The sequence below is a fragment of the Peromyscus californicus genome, unplaced genomic scaffold (genome assembly GCF_007827085.1).
Source record: "Peromyscus californicus insignis strain IS unplaced genomic scaffold, ASM782708v3 Scaffold_6__1_contigs__length_162567912, whole genome shotgun sequence".
Classification (NCBI taxonomy): domain Eukaryota; kingdom Metazoa; phylum Chordata; class Mammalia; order Rodentia; family Cricetidae; genus Peromyscus; species Peromyscus californicus.
The window spans coordinates 162,267,568-162,288,757 of NW_026294584.1; the positions used below are offsets into that span (position 1 = coordinate 162,267,568).

At 35.9% G+C, this 21,190-nt stretch overlaps 1 protein-coding gene across 7 annotated transcripts in view; it reads left to right on the top strand.

Moving 5' to 3' along the window:
- Bicd1 (BICD cargo adaptor 1) overlaps positions 1-21,190 on the top strand; it is a 197,231-nt gene that overhangs the window by 169,645 nt on the left and 6,396 nt on the right. For 3 of the 7 annotated variants that reach the window (XM_052722029.1, XM_052722033.1, XM_052722035.1), the window contains one exon: positions 15,108-15,183. The exons of 2 other annotated variants lie outside the window; for them this stretch is intronic. In XM_052722029.1, the coding sequence (XP_052577989.1) occupies positions 15,108-15,183 (76 nt within the window). Of the gene's footprint in view, positions 1-15,097; positions 15,184-21,190 lie in introns of all 7 variants that reach the window. 2 more of the 7 variants (XM_052722032.1, XM_052722034.1) reach the window with 1 other exon arrangement.

Genomic DNA, 21,190 nt, shown 5'->3' on the forward strand with positions numbered 1-21,190 from the left:
AGAAAAAAGTGAAATTTATCCACTAAAAATGAAAGAAAACACATTTTTAAAATATTCTTAATTGTTTCATATTTAGAGAGCAAATGAGTGATTAAGGTGTATTTATATTCACCAAAGTCTACCCACATCATGCTGAAAATCAAGGCCCCTAGAATGAGACTGTGTCTAGAGGGTCAATATCTAGAAGAAGAGATACCCTGTGACATATAATAAGGCTCAGGAAATCTCAGTCAATAACTCCTGTCATCTCCACTTTCTGGTTCACCAAAAAAACTATCAACCAGGAGACACAAAGCCCAAAAGAGACATTTTTAGAGTTTGTTCCAGATCACAGATTCTGTTTTAAATTTACTGAAATGACAACCTCTGTCTAGTAATAAGAAGCTAGTACAAATACAGTCTGAAACTATTAAACATTTTATACTACTGCCTTTTTCCTGTTTATACTCACCACCTTCAAGTCAGAGAATAGTCTTTATTCTAAACTGCAGTTAATTGCTTACCTATAGCCCCTGACCTTTAGTTTTTCTGGTATCTTTTGTGCCAGGGGTGTTGATACTACAGTGTTTTGCCCTTGGTATTGCTTTCATTCCAAAGGTCTGCATGCAAAGAAGAGTTCTGGTGGCTAGCTATACCATTCCCCACTATATTTCATAGGGAAATGGCCATCAATATCTTCCATGCTATTAAATTATTATTATACTATTCAATTTAGTCTGATGGACTCATCACTTGTAGTCTGCTGTTTGTTCTTATGTCATGTTGTAACACTATTTATTGAAAAAAACCTTGAGGCTATATGACTTTACCTGAGTTTTTATATTCAATATGTACCTTGCAGAGGGTCCTTTTCTATCTGAGAAAACATAGTAAGAGAAAGCCGTAGTTGGTACCAAAAGAAGCCATTCAGTAGGATAACTAGCTGTTTCCTCTGTCTGTCTAGGCCCATATACATAAAAGAGATACACAGTGAAGAAATCATTAAGGGACTTCTACCAGTGCCGAGGCTGTCATTGTTTGAATTTGTTATTTTTCTCCATTATTGGATCTGGGGATCATTTTTAAAAATTATATTTTCCTTTTCTTATTTCCTCTCCCCTCTTTCCTTTAGGGTCTTACATAGCCCAGGCTGGCCTCAAAATCACTATAAAAGGCAAGAAGGATGATCTTGAACTTCTGATCCTCCTGCCTCCACTTCCTTAGTTATGGAATTACATGTGTATTCCACCATGCCTTATTTATACTGTGCCAGGGATCAAACCCAAGACTTTGTGCATACTAGACAGCCAATTAAGCTGCATCATGTTTCTAAAAAGATATGTAAAGTATTTCAGTACTTTATAGCATAGTTCCCAAGCAAAGGTATTATTTTAAAAGGAAAATTAAAACATTCATTTCCTAGTATATAAAACACACCCCTTTTTCCAAGTTTAAAATATATGCCAGGCATGGTGGTGTATATCTATAATTCTAGCACTTGGGAAAAAGGAAGGAAAATTCAAGTTCAAGGCCAACCTGAACTACATAGTGAGTTAGAATGCAGCCTAGGTTATAGCAAGTCTCTGTTTCAAAAAACTTATTTATTATGAACTGCATACACAGGCAAAAAGAACAGTATTCCTGGATTCACTATGAATTCTTAATAGTGTGTTAGATTTTTATTTTTGTCAAAACATTTATTATTTTAAAATGTAACTACATTTTAAATAGTGTATAAAGGCTTACAATCCAATTCATTAATGCTTTTTAGTGTTTGTCAACAAAGCAGGCACCGAAAGTCCTCTGAACTATTATATTGAGTAATGGACCTCTACATATTAATTCTAGATTTAAGGTCCCTTTTGAGTTCTGTGTAGCAGGAATCTCGCCAGTTCCTCAGCTGGTCCTGTTTCCTCAGACTGGAAGCCTCTTTGTCCTCATATCCGAATGGCTCTCAGCTGAACTGTGCTGCTCAAAACCTAAAAGCTTAACCAGCCAAATGCTTCTAATTTCTGGTCCTCACGCCTTATATACCTTTCTGCTTTCTACCACCACTCCCTGAGATCAAAGGCTTGCTTTCTGGGATTAAAGGCGTGTGTCACCATGCCTGGCTGTTTCCAATGTGGCCTTGAACTCACAGAGATCCAGAGGGATTTCTGCCTCTGGAATGCCAGGATTAAAGGTGTGAGTGCCACCATTTTCTAGCCTTTGTATCTAGTGGCTGTTCTGTCTCTGACCCCAGATAAGTTTATTAGGGTGTACAATATTTTGGGGAACACAATACCACCGCAGTTCTGAGTGCATTTGGTAGGGGCTACAGATATGAACATGGTGTAAAATGTGTATAGTTGTGATGCCCATGGAAGGCCTTTTCTGGCTACTTTCTATTCTTTGTATTTCAATGATATGGTGAAAATATGGCTACATAGCATTTTTAGCTAGACTAAAGTGACCTAGGATTTCAACTTGTATAGCTAATCAACTAGAAAAGTTCATAGTGTGCTGTAGTTATAGTCATTAGAGGACTTGTAGCACCCCTGCAACCCTGTGAGATTCCTCTAGCATAGCTATATGTTCCTCTTCTACACACTATCTCTTTAATCATTCCTTGATCTTGTTTAGATTTTTGTGATTTAAAGTGTTATGTTTAAAAGGTATAAGATAAAAAGGAAAAGCACACCTCAAATGATTGATTTTATTTCTTTCTTTGCTAGCTTTAAAATATTTCAAGTTGGGCTTAGAAAATTGCTCACTTGGTAAAGTTTCTGTTGTGCAAGCATGAGGACCTGAATTTGATCCCTAGAAAAAGGCATACTTGTGTATGCTTTTAAGTCAGCCTCAGGATGGGAGAGGGGTAGAGACAGGTAGATCAACCCCTGGCACTAATTGGTCAGCCAGCCTAGCCAAAGCCATAAGCTTCAGATTTAGAAAGATATTTACCCCCTCCACCAATAAAATCACAAAGTCATAAAGACAGGATATAGTCATTGTCCTTTAGTAACCACCTTTTAGCTAAAATTAATGTCAATTTTACACAGATTCTAATGTAATGATTTTGTGAAGAGTACCCATGAAACTTAAATTTGTTTTGGCTTTAGTCATTACTGGAGTCCAGAAATTATCTAATTCATTTTTGAATTTAGATTATTATGTCCATAAATCAGATCTCCTTCCCACAGTCTGCCTCTAGAGTTTTTCCCATGTGATCACATCACTTAGCAAATATCTTTTAAAATGGGCTAGATTCTGTTACTCTTAAACAGTAACTAAAATTTTTCATTTAAATATTTATGTAAAATATATTTTGTAAGATATTGACCTAGAAAAGGACTGCCATTTTAACTGAATTCACTTTTAGTGGATGTAAAAACTGAAGGGATTTTGTTAGCTTTTTTAGTTGGAAGGGGCTTTTCTCACTCTAAAGACTTGTGTGCTGCTCTATTGCTCACCATTTTCCAGTTTTTAAATCTAAACTGATCCCTAGTTTTTAATCCCATTTAAGATTATGTCTTACTACTAATATAAACTCAGTCTATGACCAAACTGGTCATAAGGATTGAAATTATATATATAGAATAGGAACATGTACCATTTTCTTCTGGTCCTGCATTACCCAGGTCCTTGGTACAGGTACCCAGTGAGTACACTGTTTAGTTCGTCTTGTATACCTGTTTTTGGCTGTTTGAGCAGTCTGTTCTTTATCTCCATTCATAGGATACTTTGAAAAACAGTACTGACCTTTACTCTGGGTAGGTATTTATGGAGTAAGCCATACATAATAACATTAGAATCAGTTAAACATAATTTTTTTCTCTTTTATGCACTACTTGACATCAAAAGCAAAAAGAGGTAAGTTTATTATAAACATGTAGGTGAACCATATTTCCCTTAATAGATTATTCCTGACTATCTTTGCCTGACTTAAATTTCCACAGATCAATAGTTTTACATCAAGAAGCTTATCATTGCAAATCCTTTTTAAAATATATGTAAAAATTGGATTTTTAAAAATGCTTTTTTAAACATATTGCTGTTCCTGTAAATTTTGATTTAGTTTAAGTGTTAGAACATTTGGAAACACTTCATTTAGTTTGGATTATTGTTTGCCTGATAATGTGTATTACACATTATAAGAACTCCTTATAAGAAAAAGAAAAACAGAACAAAAGAACACCACAACAAACCAAACCAAGAAACAGCTGATATTGGGAAAGTATTTAATTTTGAGATACATTGATTTGCAGAAGAGGATTCCAAACTTCTCAGAACGTTCTCCAGTGCAATGATTTAAAAGCGAAGAAAATTATTAAATAAGAAAATCAAACACATTTCATTGAGTGGTATCTCATGAATTTTTCCTCATCTGATATCTATCTTTATAACTGAATTTTTTAGTGAACTCCTGGGTATAATTTGTTTAACTTATTTCTCTCTGTGTCATTGATGATGAATTAAGACATGAAGTGATGATCTGGATTTGATACATGCTAAGTAACTTTGCTTACCAAGAATTAACTGCCTTATTATCTTGAGTTAACTGTGCTAGCTTGCATTGTTCTTGAGAAAGTTATTTCTAAACAAAGGGTCATGTTTGAAAAGCTGTTTAATTGGTATGAGAATCTGGCAACACAGTGTACTTTTACCTCTTGGTGCCACTGTAAATAATTATCTCTCTCCCTTTTTCATCTATTTCTGTCATGCTCATGATTTATTCCTAAATTGTTTAGAAGCAAAAAGGTGCAGACAATTTGTTTATTTCTTTTTTGTAAGATTTGCATAAAATGGATTTTTCTATAAACATTGTTTGTTTTATTGACTAGCCATATGGCAAGTCTCATGAAAGTTTTTGTCTAATCTGTAAACAAAAAAATTCTTCTATACTTAGCAAACAGTTTTAATACTTACCAGAGTATGATAAGCTTGTATGCTGTTGTCATTTAGGGAAGGCAGAACCAGATGCTTTTTAAAGGTTTGTTACTTTGCCTGGATATTTCAACAGTTCTATAGTTTTTGTCCTTTGAAGAATTTTAATGCATAATAAATTTCAGACTATCAAGGACACAATGATATAATGGAGTTTGCTGTCTTGAACACTGAGTGTCTGGTGCTATAAATTAGCAGATTATACCCCAGAGAAGTTGGAAATTATGCTATCATTTTCTCAGTGACTACTTTCATAGAAACTAAAGTGTTTTTAGGATATGTGATATAATTGACAAAAAGGGATGAGATAGCCAACTCTATGTGTTTGATTATAAAATAGCAAATGCTCATAGCTACCTGTTTTTATTAGTGTTGATATACCATTAACTCATTACTGAATTTCTGAAAACATTTTACTGACTACAATTAGTATTTATGTGTTTCTATCACACCCTCTTATTTTCCCTTCTATAATATTTATATCAAGTTTTTCATGCTTGCCTGTTATTTCAGTTGGTGTACTTGGGAGTCCTTAAGACTACTTAAGTAGTGTACTTGATGCTTCTTTCTGTTAGTTCACGAACACACTATTAATAACTTTGTGGATTTAGTGAGGAATAATTTGGTATTGTTGTTATTGATACATCTTAAATGATAATTTAAAAATTACTTTCCTGACTTGTCTCCAATTATCAAAAGAAAAATTAATATTACTACACTAACTTTAAGATCTTTATTATTACTATTCCCTCTTTCTTATTCCTTTTGTTACAAACATATTTTGATGGCAGGAATGCTTGATTCACCAACTCTTTCTTCCTCGAGTGGATCTGGCAAACATTTACAAAGTACTCATAAGGAAAAAATTTACAGATCCTTTAAAGGAAGTGGAGTCAGTACATTAGTAAATATTTTGCATCACATTGTAAACTACTGTGGGGAAATAAGTAACCTTAAGGCAGTTACTTCCTTTGGCTGGAAGACATTCTTCAACAAAAGTTGCCAACAAAGGCTGATGGAGGCAAGTGACGATGGAGCTTGAAGAAGTCAGACATTCCCTTCTGGGATGCTGGAATGCTGTCACAAACTGGATGGCTCTGAACAGTCTGAGAGAGAAGGAACATTTCAGATGGACATAAAAATAGAAGCAAATGCTTTTGGAAATAGATTCTTTTTTTTAATTAACAAATTCAAAGGCTGAAGTTTATAGGTAGCTTTTTAAGTTTTCATGAATAGACAGACATAGCTGGAAAGTAGTAAAAACTCCAGACAAATTTGACAATTTCCAGGAGACTGAAGAATGACTTGATGCTTTTGAAAATATAGCTAAGAACAGACATCTCAACTAGGGTCATCATCAGTCAACTGCTCAGCTTGACAGCCCTTTTCAATGTTTTGTCACCATGTTATTGGAGTATTTTTTTTCTTTGAAGAATTTTTATGGTATTTTCTCTAGATTCCCTGATTTTAGAATTAAAAAATATGCATAAATAGATTCTTTAAGTGTTTATTTTTAACCTTTCTTGCTTCTCCATGGTTACTCCCTTTACTTATTTCTTTCAGTGGAAAATCTCAGTCATGGCCAGATCTTCCTTTCCTTTGTCCTGTTGTCTAATCAATGGGCTCTGGGTTGTACATTTTCACAAACATTTTTTCACCTAATCTTCATGGGAATCCTGCAAGATTATTGTTTGATGTCTCCACTTATCTAGTAAATAAGGCTTAAAATTTGATGCTCAGAATAGTCAAATTACTTCTTTTGCCACCTAGTGACTGGTCCACAGAGCATGAAGCCAAACACAATTTCTCTTTAAGTGCATGGCTCCATAGTGGAATCCAGGCTTAATGTGTTTGAGAACTAGGTTTAACCTTTGGCCCACCAGAGATAAATGCATACTGTATTAGTTATTTTTATGTTTTCGTGATACAATTCCATGACCATAAGCAACGTATAGAAGAGTTTATTTTGGTTTACAATTCCAAAGGGAGAGTCCACAATGATAAGGAAGGCATGGCAGGAGGTGCCTGGATCAGCAAGTTTGCTGATCACATTTCAATAGAACACAGGAAGCAGAGAGAGCCAACAAGAAGTAGGGTTAAGCTATAAAATTTTAAAACCTGCCCACAGCAATGCACTTCCAAAAACTTCCATAATTCCTCAAGAAGCACCACAAATGCGGGACCAAGGGATTAAATATGTAAGCTCATGGGATACTTTGTCATCCAAACCACAACAAATGCTTAGTTCTTTCTGATAGACTCTGAATACCAGGCAGAAAAGGAGACTTGAGCAGCATAAGAGAGAGAAGGCAGTATAAAGAGACTGCCAGGAAGCTTCACTGGCTAGAGGCAGGAAATACTTTGTAGAATGCCCATCATCTGTCATAGTAGGTCTGCATGACCATCCCTGAGGACCTGAATGTGTCCAGAAGAGCGTCTGTAATGATTACATGGAGAGTGTTTTTGTGCTATTATCCACAGCAGCAAACTCCTGTGTTTTTAAGCAGTGGCTATAATGATTCAGTTTTCTTATCTCCATGTACAGTGTATAGAAGTTTATTTTTTAGTAATGCAATTATCACCCAGATTTATACTTAGTAATGTAATTACCCACATGTCACATCTTGTCATCAGTTTAATTATCCCCAATAATACTTATTTGGTAGATTTTGCTTCTAATATATACATATACATATATACACACACACATACACATATATATATGCTGTTTGGGGGTTTTTTGGACTGAAGAAGTACTCTTGGCAGAAAGTGGGTGTTACCATTGCATCTACTTTAGAATACATAAAACAAAGGCTATGTTTTATGTAGACAGAAGTTTTCCTATATCCCATATGGACCTGCAGCTGCTCAGTCCCAAGTAAACACATAGAGACTTATATTAATTGCAAACTGTATGTCCTATGGCTCAAGCTTCTGGCTAGCTAGCTCTTTAATATTGAATTATTCCTATTAATCTATATGTTGCCACGTGGCCATGGCATTACCAGTCTGCTGGCATCTTGTTGCTCCTTTGGTGACTGGTGGCTCTCTCCACTCCGCCCTTCTCTTTGTTTTTGAGAGAAACAAAATTCGAATTTTGGGCCCTCTTGAATTTCTCACCTGGCTGTAAGCTTTCTTGCCATAGGCCAAAACAGCTTTATTTATTATCCAATGGGAGCCACACATATTCATAGCATACAGAAAGACATCCCACAGCAGTTTTAGTTTTTGGGCTATAGTTGCAATATACCACAGAGCGAGCAACTAACTTAAACAACAAATTGTATTTATTTAATTTTCCACACAAAATACTCAAATTCAAGGTCAAGGTGCCTACAGTAGATGCCTGCTGCATCCTCATTTGGTCCTGAGTTATACATATTCTTGTGTCTCTTTGATTTCTTCCCTGCACAAGGATATGCATCAGATTGAAGTAGAACAAAACTCAATTAGCATAATTTTAACTGACCCTCTGAAGGTCTCATCTCCAAATACAACCCTATTTGAAGGTGCTGGGTTAAGGCTTTAACTTTGGGAGGACACAATTCATGCCACAGCAGGCTCCATGGGGCATTACACTGAAAGAACATGTATAGACAATCAGAAACTTGGGCTTAAGTTCTAACTCTTACTTGGGCCCTGTGCTGATTAGTTTTATGCCAACTTGACATAGGTTAGAGTCATTTGGGAAGATGGAAGCTTAATTGAGAAAATGCTCCTAATAGATTGGCCTATGGGCAAGCCTTTGTGACATTTTCTTAATTAGTGTTGGGAAGGTTCATCTCATGTTGTATGATACCACTCCTGGGTAGGTGGTCCTAGGGTGTATTAGAGAATAACTACATAAGGAAGCCATGGAGAACAAGCCAGAAAGCCACTGTTGCATGGCCTTTGCATGGGCTCCTGTATCCAGGTTCCTTCCCTGACTGCCTTGGATGATGGATTACATGCTGTAAGGTGAAATAAACCCTTTCCTCCCCAAGTTTGTTTTTGGTCATGGTCTTTTATCATAGCAATAAAAATGCTAACTGAGACAGGCCCTAAGAAAATCACTTAACTTTTTGATACTCAGTTTTCTGAGCACACACACACACACACACACACACACACACACACACACACACCCTTTTGTTCTTTATAAAAGTCACAGAAAGTGACCAGGCATAAACTCCTCTACCTTTCTAAGCCTTATTTCTTTATTCTAAATAAAATTAAATCTATTTCAGTGTGGTGGTGCATACTTGTAATCATATTACTTGGAAGGATGAGACAGAAAAATACCAGCTTAAGACCATCGTGGGACCCTGTATCAAAAGTTAAATAAAAAGAAATAAAAACTATTTGATTGACTTTTTATAAGGATCAGAGGTCCTTGTATGCAAGGTATTTAGTTCATGTTTGTGTCTATAGAGCACTTTCTAAACATTACAAGTTATCATTATGTCTCATCTTTCTTGTTTTTCTACTTTCATTCTGTGTGTGTGTGTGTGTGTTTTTTCTGTCAACCAAAATCAGGTCTAGGTTTGCAGAAAAAGAAAACAAAAGAGGTTGTCTTTATGCTTTCATCATTGGATGTGGAGTATCAAAATAATCCATAACTCTACCAACTTTTTATCAAGTAGATTTCATAGATATTCTTGTTTTATAGTATTATTTAGTCCTCTGTTACTGAATATTGACTATTTGCTGAAAGTTCGTATTATTTTTGGTACAAAGCTATATCTATTTGAAAAGTGCAGCAGTGTCATTCTATGATAGGATTTGTTCAGATGTATTTATTAAAGTTATTACTAAAATGGTCTTAAAATATTATACCAATTTAACAAAGATAATAACCAAGTATCTTACTAAGAGGCATGTATACTCATTGAATCATGAACTTCCATTTCTCTTGTCTATTTTTCTAGCATGCCTATTTTTGAGAATATGAGTTACTATTTTCAAAACATGAAAAGAGAAGCCAGATATAGAGGCAATATCTATAATCCCAGCTTTCAAGAGGCTGAGACAGGTGAATAATGAATTGAGGCCAGTTGGGCCACAGAGCAAGTTACTCTCTTGAAAGGAATAAGAAGAGCAGTGAAATAAAATTTTTAAATTTTTAAAAAGACACCAAAAAGTCATGTGCATATACAGCATAAATAAAGAGGTGCCCAGGGAGAAAGAGAATGTGGAAGCAATAGTGTAGACACCTAAATGCACCAGAGAGAATGTAGAAATACAGTTTTTATACAGAAGAAACAAGGTTTTCTAAATTCAATCCACAAACTTGAGCCTGATCTTTGGCATATTTTGGGAAATGGATGGGTTCATCTGCTCAGTATACAGTGATGACTGATAAAGGCTAGTTCATTCAGAATGACTTCTGCTAGACTAAGCTTCATTCTCATGCATAAAGTCAGGGTAAGTGGTATGTCTGAATCTTGACAAGAAGCCAGCTGTTTAAAAAAATTTAAGGCAAATAGAGAATTAGTCATGCATTTTTTTGCATTCATAATTGATTGAAAGGGTCAAAAATCATCCATAAAAATTTATGAAATTTGTCTCTGCCTAGCCCTATTGTTGCCAATATGAAATGAAGATATCAAAGTCAAATTTCCACATTTTTTGGCTTGATACATAAAAATAGGAGAGGGACTAATATATTAAAGGTGAAATGCATTAGGGATAAACATAAAACATTAAAAAGTAGGATCTGGAGTTGTAACTCAGTGGTAGAATGCATGCCTAGCGTGCACAAGGCCCTGGATTCAAGTTCCAAACCACAAATAAATTATATAAACTATTTCATTGGAATTATAAACATATAGATCCTTAATTATATTAATAATGGATATATATCCACATTTCATTGGCATTGTAAACATATATCCATAGGCATGGAATAGAAGAAACATGACTTGTTAGCACCATCTATAAACAAAAAAAGATTGGCATGAAATAGCAGTGGAATGTGGTTGCTTTAAATGTCATACAGACTTTGTTATTTTCATAGAATTTTGATAATTATGATGAGACAGGTCTGCTGTGCTATTCTTCTCTTGCCATACCTGACTGCATATGATTTCATTTTCAGACACTTCAGGGTTAGAAAGATGTTCCTGTACTAGATCATGTCCTCTAGAGTAGGGTGAGGGAGGTACATGAGAGGAAAGTGAGAGAAGTTGCCACCATGTCTCATAGGAAGAGCTTGATTTGGTATTGAGGACATAGATTTCATAGAAACTTGAGCAGCACTGGATGTGGCTCATGGTGCTGAGGGAAGGAGATATATATTGAAGAGCCAAGGGTGCATTAGATCTTCCACTTTGAAAGCATGCTATAGGAGATTGTGTGCCATTGAGAACTGCTCTGTACTTTTCACGGAGTATCTGGTAAGCAAGGAAACCTCTTCTAGAGCCTTATTCTGGCAGACTGTGTAATCCCATATCACAGCCACTGCTGTCATGTGGGCTGAGGGATGAGCAAAAACCTAGTGTTTCAACTTGTTTCACTCAGGGCACTCTCACTATCCCATGCAGCCACCGCTGAGTTTTTAGACTCTCTAAGGCACTGGCTTTTCGGATATTGATGAATTTTCTAAATTGCATCAAAAACGTTAAAAGTAGTAGAAGCTTGAGGGAGATCTGTAGAGCAAAAACTTCTTCCTCTCTGCCAGGAAAATCTGTTTTCAGCCACCAAAACAACAAACAAGCAAGCAAACCAAACCAAAAATAACAACACAAAACATTATCCCTGTTCTTGGATGCTGTATCTTGCTTTGTTTTTTTTGATTCTCTTCAGATCAGAGACTCAATTGTATGATGGTATTCTTTCACCATGTAACCCTGATACTTTATGGAAGTAGCTGATAGAAATGTAAGAGTAGCCAGAGAACACAGTGCCTGACACATGGTAAGCAATGAGTGAGTTCCAGATGTTGTAGCCTCTTCCTCTTTCTCACCATCTCCATGTCACATTACTGTAAGTGCTCATTGAATGTGTTTGTCTTTCTCAATCAAGCAGAGATTTTTATCTTCTTTGTGTTTTTGTCCCCACTGTTCAATAGTCTCCAACATAAAGTTAGTAATTTGATTATTGAGTAATTGAGACTATCTTGGTTAATAAATGACATCAGCTGTGGTTGCTCTGCAAGTCATCTTTCATGATTTAAAAATAGTGAGATTCAGCTACACTTACCTCAAGAGTCTGTCTGGCCTAGAACATCATAGTCAGAGCTGGAATATCAGGAACTGAAGCCTAGGAGGGACCTTTTCTATCTCCCAGCACACCTGCTTTGCTTTGCAGAGTGTATGCTAAAATACTGTGGTTCAGTTTGGCTTGAAGTGGCATAATTAGAAAGATGTGGACCCAGGAGGACTCAGAGGGGAGACTTGAGAGACAGCTGAATCAGAGAAATGTAGCTTTTTTAAATTCACATCAACACATCATGTTTCTACATTTGGAATCTGTTGGTTTTGCTCTTAAGAGTAGCACTTAGTTAAAGGATTAAAAATGTAAAATATTAACAATAACTGGAGGTGATGTCTATACTTATTTTTATTTACTTATTAGTGTATTTTAGACAGAATCTTATTATATAGCCTTGGCTTGTCTGGAACTCACTATGTAGAACAAGCTGACATTGATCCCAGAGATCTGCCTTCCTCTGCCTCCCAAGTGCTGGAATTAAAGACATATACCACCATGCCTAGAAAAGTAATTTATTTTTAAAAGAGATATAGGACTGGAGAGATGTCTCAGTGGTTTTTTAATTTGCTGATCTTGAAGAGAACCTAGATTCAGTTCTTCCCACATGGTTCACAACTGCTTGTAACTACAGTTCCAGGGTATCTGGCACCTTCTTCTGACCTCTGTGGCTACCAAGTATGCACATGATACATATACATACGTGTAGGCAAACACTCATGCACATGAAATAAAAATAAATCTTTAAAAGGAAAGAGAACATAATGTTCACTATAAATGTAAAGAGCTACCAAATCAGGCAGCTTATTAAGGGAGTGCATTGTGGTTTTGTGTGGGAGGCCAGCTCCCACCCTTTAAAGGGTTCCTATGAGGAGGAGAGAGGTATAAGAAAATATTAGATAGAAAGATAGCAAATAAGAGAAAGACAGAAACACAGGATAGCTTCAGGAGGACCTGGATCAAAACCCAGTGGCCTCGAAGATTTATTCAAAAGGCTTTTTATAACATGCCAAGGGGAGAGGCAAAAGACCTTTCCCTTGCTACATCAAAGCACACTGCACAGCCAAGTGTAGACCCTTCCAAACATCTGGTAACCATGCCCATGGCCAAATCATCCCTTTATATAGCCCTGCTGGGTAAAGCAAGCTCAGATTCTCAGACCCTGAGTAAATTCTCACTAGGAAACCTCTGCGGGTCTCTACAGTCTTGATCATCTGTTTCCTAACTGTTATCAGAAAGGGTATTTTCAACACATGATAAGCCATGATTGCATTGCAAAGAAATTATTTCTTATATACAGATTTGAAAAGTAAGAATTTTGATACTCCAATTGATTCAACAAAGGCTAATGCTCTGCTTTAGAAGTGTTTCATTTATCTCTTGCTGACAATATAAAGTGTAAAGATTACAGAGTACATGTCCAGGTCATTTTTTCATCCATTGTGCTTATCTAAAGGAGGGAAGTATGCACCTAGTTTATAACTTATAAATTGCTTATCTGGTGGCCCAATTAAAATTCAGTTAGCTGTCTGAATTTGTCCAAATTATAACACAGATAGAAAAGTTTGGGGAAGAGACAAAATGAACAGACAGAGATTTTTAAATAGAAAAGGAATTAATTTCTAAAGCCTTGAGTTTTTACAAAAAAGAACCATTGGAGCAGGTCGAACTTAAAAGGGACAAAACAATAAAAAGGGGACACTTCAAGTTCTGAGAAAACAGAGAAAAAAGTCCAAGTATGATAAGTCTAAATATCAGTTGATACAGATTCAGATTTCTTCATTCCTATTAATAAGAAATGGTTAAGCTGCAACAAAGATCACTGTGTAAAAGAGTCTCCTCAATAATGATGCTATAGAGAACTCAAATCAAGCTTACTTCATGTTGCTTTCTATATTTCATTAGAAAGTTTATGTTTCTTAAAAACATTGTTGTGAATTTTGATATTCTAGAAATACCAAATTCTGATACATTTTGTTATAAAATAGAATATAGTGATTTTAGAACAGCAATGACTTAGATATGAGCTTTTAAACATAAATTTGAATAGAGTCTTAACCCTGTAAATCCAGAATTTGAGGTGACTTGACTTTAATATCTTCTACATGTCTAAACTGTTCAGCAAAGAAAATGCTTCAAGAATCATTTTCAAACCCAACTTCCATTTTTGCTTTTTTTCAGACTTTTTTGAAAAAATATTATGTATACATTTCCCACTAGCCTTTTGTACATTTCTAATATTGTAAACCCAATGCTAGAGAGCAAACTGATTTGTGATGGCTTAGACCTATCTTTTTGGATTAACACAATGACAATTTATAACATGTAGTTAATCTAGTATGAGTTATAGTATATGGTTTTAAAGTAATAAAAACCAAACAAAGTGAGTACCATTAGTAAGGTTGGCTTCCTTCATCAGTCCAAGTTACTCAAATTTTCTTATATAATGAACCATCTAAGATTTCTGCTAACAATTATTTTCAGCACATACAATCAATTTTCTGAAAACTGTAAAGATAATTTTCTTGTTCAATATCATCTTAATAAGGTATTGTTTGACTTTCTCAAAATATCTGTGAGTTTGACAATATTACTATATGCCCTGACAATAAAATCTGTTACCTAAATATATTCCATTTTAGAACAGCAGATCTATGTGCTAATCAAGTAATCAGCATCATGTTCAAGTTCAGAAGTTGAAGATTTTTTTATATCAATAGACTCTGACTTTAGAGGCATCAGAGCACCAACTATGAATGCCATAGGACATAATGTACTTAAAAAACTATTGCAACTATTTTTATGACATTAGTTTTTCTAATATTGTATTTAATTAAGAAAAAAATTCTCTCTTTTCTATTGGCGTTAGTCAAGGAAAACCCAAAAAACCCACACTTAATCTAGATGTTTCTGAGTGCACATTCCTCACTAAATCTCAGGCAGCTGATTTAGTTACTGTTGCTAACACCTTTATGTCATCTCTTTGTGTACATGTCTAATTTATTAGTTTCTTGTAGATTGTCAGCAGCCTGCTGCCTCCGTACCGCCACAGTGCTCACAACTAACTGGGAGGCAAGACTACCCAACTGTCAGGTAAATTCACAGGTCCTTCCTTCTCCCACCAGCTGCATGTCAGCTCCCCTCCCAAGACCATAACTACCTATGCATCTTTATATGTTATTGCATGTTTTTTTCATGAATTGGCTACATGATGATGCCCTTGTTACTTGAAATCCATGTTCCCTATGAGCATGCACAGGAGTTAGTGCTATGTCATCGACCACTAGCTGGTAGAATGAAGGCTGCTTCGTTTCCCCTAGTGAGCAAACACTTGGATTATGCCAGTGTTTCATTGCCTCCAATCTCAAACCTGTAGTTTTAAGCTATTTGACCTACTTTTATCTTTTTGTCCTTCAAATATACATCTCAGGCAAACAAACAGTGAAAATATATGCAAATAGACATGGAAAATATCTAATGTCCATTCTAGGACACTTTATAAAAGGGTTTCCATTTTCTGTCTACTCAGTCCCATTGTTAAAATTGAATTTGTAATATTATGTACCTGTTACCCCAGTACTTTGGATGCTGTGCTGAGTTTGAGACCAGCATGAGTTATATATTGAGTTCAATGCCAGCTTGTGATACAGAATAACACTGTCTCCAAAATCTATTTTTAAAAAAAGACGGGGGTGGGGGGGAAGGAGGGAGAAAAATTCAAATCTGAATTCCAAAAAAAAAAAAATTGCAGTGATTATTTTCCCTTTATCTGAAATGCAGTGTTTCAAAGGCATGTTTGTAGACTCCGTAGACATTGAACTTGAGAGTTTGCTGACAGTTCATATTCCACTTTAAAGCACTCCAAAACAATTACTAGTTCCATCCTGAGTGACTCCCCCAGCCTAGCAGCATCTTGTCAGAACCTCCTCATCTCCATAATGTCTTTCATCCTCACTTACCTGGCTTCTGCTGGTACCAAGCTTATTAATATACATAATGTATCTCTTGTTCTCCTACCAGAAGAAGTCTTGTGTCAAGCAAGGACCAACCCAAACATGGGTCCATGTGTGTGTTTGAGATGAGTAGCTGTCAGTAGCAGACATACATGTTCATGCCTTAGGGTAACTGGGTACCCGCCAATACAGAAGCAATACATCTAAAGCTAGAGTGTGATGTGTTCTATTGCCTATGTAAGTGGAACACTGCCCTCAGTATTGTGGATTGAACCTAGGGTCTCACATATGCTGTTAAGGGATCTACTATTGAGCTGCATTGTCACCCCCCAAAGTACATTGTAAATAGTGTCTTCTGATTGATGTCTCTTAGAAAACTGATCATACATTTACCTCAGAAATATTCCTTATTTTTGTATTTATTTTATTTTATTTTATGTGTGAATGTTTTGCTTGCATGTATGTATGTGCACCATGCATGCTTGGTGCTTGGAGATGTTAGAAGATGGCACTGGATTTCTTGGAAGTAGAGTTACAGATGGTTGTGAAACACTGTGTAGGTGCTGGGAATTGAACCCAGGTCCTTTGCAAGAATAACATATGTTCTTAATTACTGAGTCATCTCTCCAGCTTCTCAGAACTATTCTTTACTAATGTGTTGATGGCATTTATAACAATAGCCAATTCTGGGTAATTTCAATTATATAAGTATTATTAGTATGAGTGTTCAAGTTGATCAGAGAGAGATTCTATAGTATAGTGACTGAGAACCTGGAGTCTGAACCTCTAGTCTACACTCTGCAAAGAAGCCTCCTTCATTTGGGGCTCCAGGGTAGTGCTAACACTGTACAGATGCCCCATAAATGTTGACTACATAACAGAGTGGATGAGCTTTGTAGTCAGATTTTTGGCTTGTGATCCTATCTCTTATACCCTATATGTGTAATCTTGGAAGGCTGTTTCTACTAGCTATGTTCTTTCTTTACTTATAAGGTAAAAAGCACAGACACTGGGGGAATTCAGTGATGAAGGGCCTGGCATGTCTGTCCAGTCTGTTGAGAATTCACACTTTTGTACACTACCATCCCTGACCAAAATCTGTTTATTTTGTGGCCAATCCAGCTTGCTTGAGCACAGTTGGCATACTACTGCTTTTAAAATTTCCATGACTCAGGAATGGAAATGTATTCCTTCTCTTCTGAGGTTACTTAATGTTGGTGCCTCCTGTTTCCCTGGGGGTGATTTACTGAAATAAAAGCAATTTAGTGAATTTCAGACATTCCTAGTTTCTATTCAAGTAGTTGTAGCATGTCTAGAACAGACTTCTTCTCTTCCTCACTATAGTACACACAGAGAAAGGATTAATGTATAGAGATTTGGAAGGACTCCTCTTCAGAGTGGCTTGGGTCCTGACTGGCTTCTGCTACAGGAGGACCTGAGTCAGTACTGCATTGTCCTCTTACTCCTTCTAGGCAGGAAAGGCAATACACAACCAGCATCAGAACTCAGACTGGGTACCAGACAAGGGTAAGTTCTTCACATGTGTTAGTCACTGTGATTCTCCTATAGGCTAAGCAGCTGTTATACTCCTCTAAATGAGGAAATCAGGCTTGGGCACACAGAACAACTGAGCCAAGTATTTAACACCCATCCCTGTCCACCATGGAGCATAGCTGCACTTAGATAAGGAGCCAGTCATTTTATCTACAGTTGGCAGAACAAAGAAAGCTTGTGTAAGTTACCTAGCTGACTCAGTTTCTTTGAATTGAAAGTGGATATTCAGTGAAACATGAGAAAAATTTCTAGGAATATTGAGTGATTTCATTTCAGATGCTCTCTTTGTTTCTCATTTTGAAAAAAAAAAAGTTTTTTACTTCCCTCCTGTTTATATGTATATACTTAGTAACTGTAACTGTTTTTTTTTTTACTTCTGGGAGTTAAATTCAGGACTGTACACATGTTGTACTCACATAAATTTTAAGGTATATGATTTCTCAATTCCTTAGTATTTAAGGTATATGATTTCTCAATTCCTTAGTTTCTTAATAAAGTGCTCTTACACTGAAAATGTAGAACTTTTCCACATATAGTTTTGTTGTTTTGAGACATAGTCTTGCTATGTTGTCAAGGCTTATCATGAATTACATGAGTTCCTGGACTTCAAGTGATCCTCCTGCCCTGGCCTCTCAAAAAGCTTTAATTGCAGGTTTATGCCACATGCCCAATGTCTATATACTTTGTTTTTTGGTATTAAAGTTTTTATTTGGAGTCTCATGCACAATCTATACAAGTCATGAAAATGGAAAACACCACAAAATAATATTTAAATAGAAGGTAAGAGCACAGTATGTCATGTTTCAATAAATACAATTCAATTTTTTGGACTATTTGCAGGCTGATTCTATTCTAAGTTATTAAAAATTTTTATACATAATGATACAGTGGGAAATGATATTATAGCCTTGGACATAATATTTAAATATATAAAAATGTGTAATATTTATCACATCTTCACATCTACTAAGTTGTATTTACCTGGAAAAAGACAAAGAAAAATAATAACTGTAAGATGAATTACTAAACGGTCTTATTAATAAAAAACTTGGAGCCAGATATTAGGGTTAAAACTGGATATCAGAAAAGCAGAAAGAAGCCAGCCACATTCTTACCACTTGGAGATCCTCAGCCAAAGAGACCTACTTCCTGTATACCCAGCCTATATTCTTCTGTTCTGCATTTCACTTCCTGTCGCCACCCAGCTACATCGCTGCCTGTCTGTCTGTACAGACCTCCTGACCTCTATGGTTAGTGCTGGGATTAACGGCGTGTGTCACCTTGCTCTGTTCCCCAATGTAGCCTTGAACTCACAGAGATCCGGATGAATCTCTGCCTCCCAAATGCTAGGATTAAAGGCATGTGCTACCATTGCCTGACTTCTATGTTTAATATAATGGCTGGCTTTTTCCTCTGATCCTCAGATAAGCTTAATTAGGGTGCACAATATATTGGGAAAAACAATGTATCACTACAAATAACCTTTTTGAAGATATTTCAAACTTCCTGAAGATATGCCCAACTTAATACTTTAAATGTCTTAGTAATGAATTGTTAGGCTCTCTGTTGCCATGTTCTTCCAGTGAAAAGTTATTTATAGTAAAGGTTGAATAACAAGCAGTCTTCTAAAGATATTTAACAATCAAAATGGAAACTGAATTCATGTTATACTTTAAGTAATAATGTGCCAAATGTTTATGTTAAAATAACTTATTAACCTGTCAGTCAAGAATATGTTTCTTAGCCGGGCGGTGGTGGCGCACGCCTTTAGTCCCAGCACTCGGGAGGCAGAGCCAGGCGGATCTCTGTGAGTTCGAGGCCAGCCTGGGCTACCAAGTGAGTTCCAGGAAAGGCGCAAAGCTACACAGAGAAACCCTGTCTTGAAAAAAACCAAAAAAAAAAAAAAAGAATATGTTTCTTATAGGTTAGTGTATATATATTGCACATGATGTTACTACATTTTATGCAAACTTAAAATACTGATACTATGGTGTAAAATAGTCCAACTTTCACTTTGTAAAGAATTTTAAATGATTAAAATAATTTTAAGTCATCATGAATGATACATCAAGATTCTGAGACAACTGAACTATAGCCACTGCTTGGGCTATGCTCTCCTTAGCTAGCCATGCAAAAACACTCCAGGAAGAAGAGTATTGCATCATACAAGGTCCTTCCTGCATAATGTGACTACCATAATTCTACTTGCTATAACTTATGCTGTACTTTATGTTTAATTCTGTAGAAAGAAATTATTTCTAACTTACAAAAGACCACAGGGTCTGAGGAAAGTCTCTCTGATTTATTGTTAATCTGTTATTCCCTAACTATTGACTATTGGGGAGGTTAGGGATAATCTTACCCAGCATTGATTTTTTTCCTTTTATCATTAATTGATTAAACTGTACACTACCTTCTTGATCCTTGTTTCACCATTTTGTATTTGCTACATTTATACACATGGGTTAGAGCTGTGGCTTAGTCACAGACTGCTTGCCTAAACTGTATGAAGTCTTGTGTTTCTTCCCAAGCATCACCAAAAAGAAAAAGAAACAGGAAAAATAATTTTTACCATTGGTCATCCTAATCAGTATAGGACATCAGTTTCCTTTTAAACTAAATTTACAGTGGTTCAAAGAGCTCAGGAAGTAACTTCTTGCTAAATATTTACTAAATTATGATTTTATACTAATGTTCAACAGATACGTATGATTGACAATTTCAGTACCAAAGCTTCAAAAGTATCTGTTTAATCCGATTTTTAATTAATCCATTGATAATATTGCTTTTAAAATTATTTAAATATATAAATAATAAACTTTGAATAGTTACAACAAATACTCCCAATAGAAATGAGTTACCAAGGGGCTGGAGAGATGGCTCAGAGGTTAAGAGCACTGCTTGTTCTTCCAAAGGTCCTGAGTTCAATTCCCAGCAACCACGTGGTGGCTCACAACCATCTGTAATGAGATCTGGTGCCCTCTTCTGGCCTGCAGGGATATGTGCAGGCAGAACAGTGTATCTAAAATAAATAAATTAAAAAAAAAAAAAAGAGAGGAAAGAAATGAGTTACGATATTAAAAGTCATAATATATGGGGAAGTAGACCATGTTTTCCAATTTAAAGAAACCCATGGTACCCTCTCCCTGTTGATAATCATGTTTTAAAAGATATCAACCCAAATATGTTTTGTAGTTTTATCCTTGGAAATCTAATGATTTTTACTACTTTACTCTTCAAGATTATTCGTCAAGACATTGAAGAGTCTGAGACCATGCTCATTACAACTGGAGGTTCTCAGAGGTGTCCTGTTGGTTAGAAGATCACATCATTCACTTAACAAATGTAAAATGCTGTAAAAGTCATCATGTTTTTTTTTTTTTCATACCACCAAACCAAAGTGGAGGAACCCTAAGAGCAAACTAGACTTCACAAGCAAGTGGATTATCTTTCTGAGTCTCTATAGTAAACTAGATTCTTATAAATGTTAATGTCTTGGTCTCTGGGCAGGCACCATCTGAACCACAGAGAGCACATGGCAAATACAGGCTCTAGAGTCCCTTACTGGCCCTGATAACTCAAAGTCTCCTTTA